This window comes from Brassica oleracea, chromosome C3, assembly GCF_000695525.1.
Source record: "Brassica oleracea var. oleracea cultivar TO1000 chromosome C3, BOL, whole genome shotgun sequence".
Taxonomy (NCBI): domain Eukaryota; kingdom Viridiplantae; phylum Streptophyta; class Magnoliopsida; order Brassicales; family Brassicaceae; genus Brassica; species Brassica oleracea.
In genome coordinates this window covers 53,313,441-53,323,541 of record NC_027750.1, presented here as the reverse complement: position 1 = coordinate 53,323,541, position 10,101 = coordinate 53,313,441, and the positions used below count along the sequence as shown (strand labels likewise).

At 28.5% G+C, this 10,101-nt stretch overlaps 1 protein-coding gene across 1 annotated transcript in view; it reads right to left on the bottom strand.

The window, feature by feature from the left end:
• Positions 1-3,198, bottom strand: part of LOC106330916 — an 8,932-nt gene extending 5,734 nt beyond the window's left edge. Inside the window, exons 1-6 of the mRNA XM_013769305.1 lie at positions 3,058-3,198; positions 2,917-2,981; positions 2,693-2,836; positions 2,460-2,601; positions 952-987; positions 570-681 (exon numbers count right to left, since the gene is read on the bottom strand). Of these exons, the coding sequence (XP_013624759.1) occupies positions 570-681; positions 952-987; positions 2,460-2,601; positions 2,693-2,836; positions 2,917-2,981; positions 3,058-3,198 (640 nt within the window). The remainder of the gene's footprint in view (positions 1-569; positions 682-951; positions 988-2,459; positions 2,602-2,692; positions 2,837-2,916; positions 2,982-3,057) is intronic.
• Between the last annotated feature and the right edge of the window lie 6,903 nt (positions 3,199-10,101).

Sequence of the window (10,101 nt, the reverse complement as noted above, 5' to 3'; positions counted from 1 at the left end):
TCCCCATTTGGTAAGTGATATGGCCACTCCTCCCACTTCCTCCACTAACTAGTAGTGGACTAGCCACTCCTCCCCATTTGGTAAGTGATATGGCCACTCCTCCCACTTCCTCCACTAACTAGTAGTGGACTAGCCACTCCTCCCCATTTGGTAAGTGATATGGCCACTCCTCCCACTTCCTCCACTAACTAGTAGTGGACTAGCCACTCCTCCCCATTTGGTAAGTGATATGGCCACTCCTCCCACTTCCTCCACTAACTAGTAGTGGACTAGCCACTCCTCCCCATTTGGTAAGTGATATGGCCACTCCTCCCACTTCCTCCACTAACTAGTAGTGGACTAGCCACTCCTCCCCATTTGGTAAGTGATATGGCCACTCCTCCCACTTCCTCCACTAACTAGTAGTGGACTAGCCACTCCTCCCCATTTGGTAAGTGATATGGCCACTTCTCCCACTTCCTCCAGTACTTCCCTTTGTTTAATTCTTCATGTCAACAAAAGCTAATAATAAGATCGTGTAGTTCAACTGAAAAACCTAACTATTGTCGTATACAAAGCGTGTAACTTACTTGTCTCTTGTTTATAAGACTCAGCAGTAATGTCCGGTCTTTTATCTGTCCAAGAGTATCTTCTTTGGGTATACATCAAGGTCGGTAGACTAGTATTTAATGGTAATAGCATCTGTTCATGAAAAAGTGGAAAATTGAGTACAAAGAAGTGTTAATTTTTTATACTAAAATTTTAAAATCTTTATTGCCAATGCCTTTCTGTTCATGAGAGAGCTGAACAAAAAAAATATGAAAGTCAAATAAATCTGAACTACTTTCATCCATCTTCCATCATCGTAAGCAAGTGTAATAAGCGTAACTAAAGAGAAGAGGCTTTTTAAAAGATTTAAGACACTATCTATCCATCTTAATTTCCTTTACGTAAAGAGTGAAAGAGATTTACCTTTTTCAAAGCAGTCTTTTCGTCTTCATCATTCGCCTGCAACAAACAGAAATGTCGACAGTTAAGGGACATGATTATATTTTAAAAGATTTTAAAAAGCACAAGAATAACATTAAATTAAAAGAAAAAAGTTTCTCAGCTACACGAAATTTACTGTAATATGGTGGAAACTATCCAATCTATGAAAATGTATCAACAACTATACAGAGTTTATGTTAATACATGTCACATATACGAAGTTAATGATTATATGGTGGGAACATCACAATCGGGTTTAATTGATTTTAATCAAAGTTCTTGGGGTCAATCTGTAATTTTATTAAAATCAATTAATAAATTATTGTTTTTATGAAGTTTATTAAACTTAATAATTTGATAAACTTAATAATTTGATAAACTTAATAATTTTAATAAACTTTAATAAACTTAATAATTTATTAATAAACTTGATTTTATTAATAAACTTAATGAAGTTAATAAATTTATTAATAAATTTAATTATTTTAATAATTTTTGGTTAAGTTAAAAAAATTACAGATTGACCCCATTTATTAAGTTTATTAAATTTAATAAATTATTAAGTTTATTAAGTTTTTTTTATTTAAATTATTAGGTTTACTAAATTTAATAAATTACTCAGTTTATTAATTTAATAAATTATTAAATTTATTAAAAACAAAATTATTAGGTTTATTAATTTAATAAATTAATAAGTTTATTAAATTTAATAAATTATTAAGTTTATTAAATTTAATAAATTTAAATTATTAGGTTTACTAAATTTAATAAATTATTAAGTTTATTAAGTTTTTTTTATTTAAATTAATTATTAAGTTTAAAATTTAATAAATTATTAAGTTTACTTAAGTTTTTTTAAATTATTAGGTTTACTAAATTTAATAAATTATTAAGTTTATTAAGTTAATAAATTATTAATGTTATTAAATTTAATAAATTATTAAATTTTTAAAAATTATTAGGTTTACTAAATTTAATAAATTATTAAGTTTATTAATTTAATAAATTAATAATTGTATTACATTTAATAATTTATTAAGTTTATTAAAACTATTAAGTTTATCAAATTATTAAGTTTGATAAACTTTATAATTTAAAAAACTTAATAAACTTAATAGTTTAGTAAAATGAATAAAGTTAATATTTTTTTCCAATTTTAATAAACTTAATAATTTCTTCCAATTTTAATAAACTTCATAAAAACAGTAATTTTTAATTGATTTTAATAAAATTAATTGATTTGATTTTAATGATTTAGGGTTAAATTTTAATAAATTACAGATTGACCCCAATAACTTTTATTAAAATCAATTAAATCCGATTGTGATGTTCTTACCATATAATCATTAACTTCGTATATGTGACATATATTAACATAAACTTCGTGTAGTTGTTAACACATTTTCATATATTGGATGGTTTCCACCATATTATAGTAAACTTCGTGTAGCTGAGAAATTTTTTTCCGTTAAAAAGGTTATTGATTCTACCTTTTTCTTGCCCACTATTTCAGCTTCGAAGCATAATTTCGGTGAAGCCTTAGTAAGCGTAATTGGAAGACCATCAATTTCAAATGATTTCCACAAATCTCCTCCATCCACGCCTTGAGGGTCAATGTATATATATCCAAAACTGTTGGAAAAGAACAAAAAAAAAAAAAAGAGGTAATCAATGAGATAAATTCATAATTTTCACAAACTACAAATTTGAGAAAGAGCCATACCCTAGACAACCACCAGTTTCATTATCTTCTGGAACAAAAATGTTAAGGACTTCGCCTCTTGACTTGAATTCACTACGAAGTTGTTTCATGATCTCTTTTACTGTCGATTGGTTGTTGAACCCACTTGCAAGCACTATTTCTCGACTGTCACCAGAAATGAAAGTTAAAACAATTAGTCGTTCAAGTTAATAACAAATCTTTCTCCAAAAGATGGAAATAGTTACCTGTTCCCATTCGGCTTAATATAAATTGGAATTCCGCGCAATTTTTTCCCACACAATTTCAGTGCCTGGAAATAAATAACAGAAGCAAATTGTGAGATAGAGTACAAAGAAGTGTTTAATTTTAAAATATTCAAAAGGTACCTCTTTTGTGTCTGCAACAGAACCAAAAACGATCACGCTCCTAGAGTATTCGTTTTTGAAGCGACGAATAACAACGTGAACAGGTTTGCCGTTAAAAAAAGAAACAACGAGTGAAAACTGTGAATAAACTTCTAGACCCATCTCGGCTCATCTCAGAAGTATAATGAGAGATTCTTGGAAAGAGTTTAGATTCGACCTTTTTCTTCTTGGGCTTTACGTCTGGATCATCAGATCCCACTCGCTCCGGGTCTGGGGTTGTTCCACCCTAAAAATCACCAAAAAATAGAAAGAAAAGTTATCATAATTTGCAAGAAAAGAAATACATTGAGTAGAGGAAGAAGAAACTTCCATGGGGGGAGAAGAGCAGTTAGCGGCAAAAACCCTAAACCTTTCTCTCGGAGGAGCAGTTAGAGACGGAACGAGCGACCCCTACCTGTGGCGTTGCATGAAGTGCTTTCGGGCTTCTAAGTTTGATAGGTTTTTGGGCTTCTCATCTTTTGGGCTTTAACGGTTCATATCCGGTTGCCTTAATTCTTTTCTTCAAATTATTATGGTTTCAACGACATTTGATTACAATGTGATTAGGAAAGCGGTTTGTAAAGCTGAATAAGGGCAGACCGGGTGAACCGACGGTTGCGGAAATTTGTGGATGTGTTTTCTAGCGGTTTTAAGATATTTGTACGACTGATATTGCAGTTAAAAATTGGTGCATTTGCGGGTGACTTATGACTGGTTAACTACCAAATGCGGTAACAGTCAAATAATAAATTAACAATATTTACATTTAATATAGTTATAAAAATATCAAAAATCATAAAACTATAATAAATATAAAATTTATATTTAGAAAGTTATAATTTTAATTTTTTGAAAATTTATTGAAATTGTTTTTATTATTAATTTTTATAATATTAATTAAAATATAATAGATATATTTTAATATTTTCATAATTTCAATTTAGAATTTTTTATTAAATATTTGTACTTTTGTTTATATATTTTTATTAAATATTTTTACTAAATATTTTTATTAAATATTTTCATAATTTGACTGACCAATGATTTTTAATTTTATTTATTATAATTATATCTAAAAGGAAAGGATAATTCAATTACCATTTTCCAAATAATCTACATAAGATTAGAAATAATTATTATGGTAACTAATTGTTGAAACTATGAAAGAGTAATAATGCGATCAATTTTTTTATATATTTATAAATTACATAAAATAATAAACAAAAGTGTTTATTTGAATTGATATAATGATTTTATATTTGTATAGAAAGAATTATATTTGTATATAAAGTATCATAATAACTACTAATGTCTAATAATTCAATGCATGCTTTATAAATTATTTACAAAATTATAAATATATTTATAAAAATCAGACATTTTAAATTATTATAAGAGGTTCTAAGTCATTTATAGAAGCTTATACTTTAATTTATAAAATGTATTTTGAAAATTTATCTTACTATTACAATATTTTGAATTTTTTCATTTTAATGATAAAATTCCTCAACTATGTTTACTTAGTATAGAAACCCCTAAACTAAAGATTTACTGGTAGTAATAGTAATTATGACATATCATAGTTTAATTCATTAAATAAAGTTAGTTTAAGAGGTTTTTCGTTGTGACAAAAAAAAGAGTTTTTCGTTAAATACTTAGTTTGAGGGTTTTTACCCAAAACAAACTTAGTCGGAGGTTTTAACGTTAAAATTCATTATTCTTTCCTTATTATATATTATTTAAATCCTTATAGTGGGATTTGTTTTATGAAAAACCAGTTGCAATCAACTGACGAGATATCTTTTTTCCTAATATCTTGTATTTAATATTTAAATATATATATATAGCAAGATTTGAGTTACCAAAATTATGTATATATTATAATCAGAATATCTTTAAAATTTTATTAGAAGATATTCTATCTCATAGCTGAATTAAAATTTATTAGAGGATATTCTATCTCATAGCTTCTCTTAAAAACTAAGTCATTTAGAAACTTAAACTAATTTGCTATATAAATATCACGTCAACCCTATTAGTTTCACGCATCTATCTTTTAAGTTTTCATATGTTTTTGATCGTTATAATTTAAATTCTACTTTTTTGATCTTGCGCAGGTGTATGATAATCAATAAGTAATTCATAAACGGAAACACCATTACTCGTAATTTTATGGAGGATTCTTCTTCTCCGTTTATTTTTGTTCTCTCCCTCTCCATGTTGTATCTCTCTCTATATTTTTGCATCAGTAGTGATTCAACTAACAAAAAGAGACGACTCTGTTTATCCAGAAACTAATCATCCCTTTCGAAAAATGTAATTTTTTTGTTATAAAGTTAAATCACTTATCAAGAATATAGTATAAGATATGCATGCTAATCAAGTGCAATTTATTTGAAACTCATTGATGTTGATCATTTTTGGTACATCTGAGAGCCAAAGGTAATCTCAAAAAAAATTAAAAACTTTGAAACTCATTGATGTTGTCCTATCAATTATATAATTTGTTATCTTTTAGGAATTGATTACATTTTTAAATATTTTTGTTAGAATTACCTCTTTTCTGACCCAAGGTTTAGAGAAAGAAACCGTAAATCATCTCTGTTGTTACAATGAAACCAATAATAATAAATCTCAGGTAATTCGAATCTCTCTTTTATATTTCATGGCTGATTTTTTTTATTGGGGTTATGCGTGAAATATTTATTTTTTCTCAATCACATTTTTATGATGTTTTAAAATTAGTGTTAAATGTGATCGTTTTCTAAACGTTTTAATGTATTCTTTGTTCATATGAACATAGTATAAATATCAAAATGTAACATCGGATCTTTCATATTAACCATATACATGTAACATAAGTATTATATAGTTGTAAATATAATATCAATTTAATATTAATGTTAATGTCCGCACATGCGTGCCGGCGGTCCACCTAGTACTTAGTAAGAAAACACATATATACCTTTCAGTCATCTCGTTCAGGCGATCACTTAATTCATTTATTCTCTGACATACAATTACAAGAAAAAAAAAGTAAACAAGCAGCAAAACTAATCACTCACTTTCATTGTTAATGACTAGAGGCCGGGCCCGTGCAAGCGCGGAGTTATTTGTGTATGATGTTGTTGTTCAGTTTTACTTAGTGTTAGCGTTTTTAGTTATGTTGTTCTTATATTTATGTTGGTGCGTGCAGTTATTTGGTAGAGCAGAGGGTCGGATGCGGTGAAATTAGTAGGGAAGCAGCTTTTTGTTGTCAAAAAAAAGTTTTTGATAAATTGAAAGAAACATAAACATCTTAGAAAAAAGTCAACAATAACGGCCTCTGCCCAGGATCTCTCCTCCACTTCAATGCTGAACACCAATATATAATTATTATGTATCAATATAAGCCATCCACTTCAATGCTGAAACACCAATATATAATACAGTATGTATCAATATAAGCCATACTTATTAAAGTTTACCTTGAAAACAACCACTGATTAATCAGACACTTGTGTCTTTCCATCCTAATGAAACTCTCATTGTCTCCATAATCATTTCCCCCAGATCCTTGGAGTTGAAAGAACTCTATCCCATTCTCAACAATATCGCTTCCAGTCAAGAAGAGACAATGGATTGGAAACTTTTCAAAAGTCCTCAAATAACAATCTATGTCATTTGGCCGATATATTCCCTAAAGTAAAAAATAAATACTTTTATATAAGCATTAACAAATAACTAATAAACTAGAATCGAAATAACAAAATAAACAAGTTGCTTACTTGTCCATTGAAGGACTGAAAACTTGGAACACACTCAACAGTAACCATGACAGGCACTTCTGACGAAATATCTATCAGAGTTCTCTCAAAATCTTCAAAGAGGGCCACACCCTCACTCCTAAGACGTATGTAAACGATCATTTCCTTGCAGTAGTTCTGCATGAATGTAGCTGCATGCTTAAAACTGCATATCCCTTCCCCTGATACTTGAAAAGAAGCATCAACCCCCTCAACAAACTCGTCGCTTGTCGGAATTGGTCCAACTATCCCTGCTTGTTTAAAAGATGCTGAATGACCTCTGTTTAAGCCGATAGCCCAACAATCAGCTTCAATAAAGAAATAAAATTAATGAGATTCTGCAACTTGAAACCCTTACTACTTTCACGTACAATACAACTAACACACATTGTTTATCGATTGTCAAGATAAAATACATAGAAATCAATTAGTGATTACAGTTACTAGATTAATATTTCAAACAAATAGAAATACTTACATGTTACCACGCCGCGCAACATAAATTGTTTTCCCTCGCATCAGTTTACCATTCAGTTTCAGACCCTATAAACAACAAGTTGCACTTAGAAAGATATAACAAAGGAGAAATGCCAATTTAAAATATTCATGTTACCTTTCAGAACTTTCGACAAGAGACGATCTCTAGAATAAACTAGTACATACTAATACATGGTGATTACATGTCTTACCATAGAGATTTAGTGGTGATTTAAGAGGAATGTCCAAGATCTATTGCAATCTGCAGCAAACAACACAACTTTAGAGCTGATTTTGTGCATTTTATTTTTCTTTGGAATTAGTTTTTCAACTCAAATCTAATCGTTCATCAATTAGTCCTCTTTCTTGAGAATGAAAATTACATTTATAGACATACTCACCAAAGATATAACTCAGTGTTGGACTTATAATTTGAATTTTGAGCACTATGTCCAAAAAAGAAGCATTATAACTAAACCCATTTATAAAGAGGTTGTTTTATAGGATTATACTATTTTCATTAATTTGTTTATAAATTCATTGAGAATGTGACTTCCATAAATATATACATAATACATATAAACGCACCAACAATTGGATATATTTGTCCAAGTTTGTGTTTTGATGTTATATGTTGCTACATATTAGAGTAACCATGTCTAAGAAACCAAGTTCTTGTTTCAGGAAATGGGCAAGATCGTCAATTCTTGTATTGATCAAGAGGATAAAAGGAGATATTTTGGAAATATTCAAGAGATACTTGGAGAGAATGGCACAATGAACAGCATGTAACAAGAATAAAAGATATGAAATGATGATAAATGAGTCACAAGTCATAAGACGGCATTAATTAAACATTACATTGGAGATACGTTACAAACGACCATCATGGTACGTAAGGTATGTGTCTGAAGAGTATTAGTAAACATCATGGTAAATAAACCCGTTAAATAGGACTGTTCAATATGGCAAAACCGAACCGTACCGAACCGAACCGAACCGAAATAGATAATATGGTTTGGATTTGGTATATACCATACAAACCGAATGAATATGATTTTTAAAAAACCGTAGGATTTGGATATAGTTCGGTATATAACCGATAAAACCGAATAAACCGAATAAAACCGATCAAAAAATAGAAACATGTAAATATGTATATATTTTATAACAACGTATGAAAATCATAAGTTCATTTTTTTGCTAATAACTATTACCATATTTTTTACAGTAATAAAATAGTCATGATTTGTAAAACACTTGAACTATAATTAAATAATAATTCATCGCAAACATGCTTCTTATTTTTTTAGTCTTCTTTTGATCTTTTTACTTTAATTTAACATTGACTAAATTGAAATAAAGATTATAAATTTGATGATAACAATTAGTGGAAATTCTTCACAATTTTTTTTATCTATAAACGAATAGAGTTGCGTGTTTAATAGAAGAAACATGACTTTAATGAACGCTAAATGTGAAAGAATATAATAACTTATTTTTTGTGCTTCGTGCTTCTGTTTTATTTTTTCATTTTTTTTAATTATTAAAATTTTGAGCTTTGATTTTAATTATAGATTTGATTATTTTATTAGATGATAGAAACATTTTTTATTTTTGTTCTTTTATTTAAACTTATAATATTTTTTAATAAATGAATGTGTTGACAACAAGACTCTAAAATTCATATAATATGATCCCAAAATAAAGAATTATGTTTTTTGGTATAAAACCGAATAAACCGAAAACCGACGGTATATAAACCGAACCGAACCGAAGTAAATATGGATTTAGAATGGTAGTTATATTTTACTAACCGAAATACCGAAAAACCGAAAAAACGTAAATATGAATTTAGAATGGTAGTTATATTTTACTAACTGAAATACCGAAAAACCGAAAAAAACCGAACCGAAACCGAACCGATATCCGGATTGAACACCCCTACCGTTAAATACTACTTCCTCTGTTTTATATTAAATGTTATTCTAACATTTTTTTTGTTACATAAAAAGTGTCACTTGAAAATTCCAATGCAAATTTTAATTACTTTCAACTTAAAATTAATTGCAAAATATATTGATCGTAGAAATAATTCTATTTATCTCGAATATAATTGGTCAAATAGTATAATTAATATAAACTTAATTACATATTATTCACTTTTTTAATCTGTGTGAAAAATGTCAAAGTAACACTTATTTAGAAATAGAAAGATCGAGTATTAGACTTTTATATATATACACAGTTTCCACTGTTAAGATCATAACAAGCAACACATGCTCGTGGACACGCATGTATTGTGTGCCTTGTTCTAAAAATTGGTCGCCTAGCCGCCTAGGCGGCCGCCTAGGCGTTATGCGTCACTATTTCGCCCCGATTTATGCCAAATCGGTTTAAAAAATCGGATATCCGATTTTTTTCCGCCTAGACCGCCTAAATGACCGCCTAGCCGCCTAAATGACCGCCTAGGCGGCCGCCTAATCTATTTTTTTTTTTTTTTTTATTTTTTTTTTAATTTTTTAACTTTAATTTTAATTTTATTTTTAATAATATTTTTATTTTTTATTTGATCTAAAATTTTATAAATATCATTTATATTCATAATTTTGATGAAAAATACACTATATTAAGTTTATATATTCTATTTGTGTGTTTTATATAATCTTAAACATGAAAATGTATTAATGTTATACACAATTAAAGATTAACATGTTTTATAACACAGTAAACCATCTAAAAATTCTGCCCCGCATAATTTCCG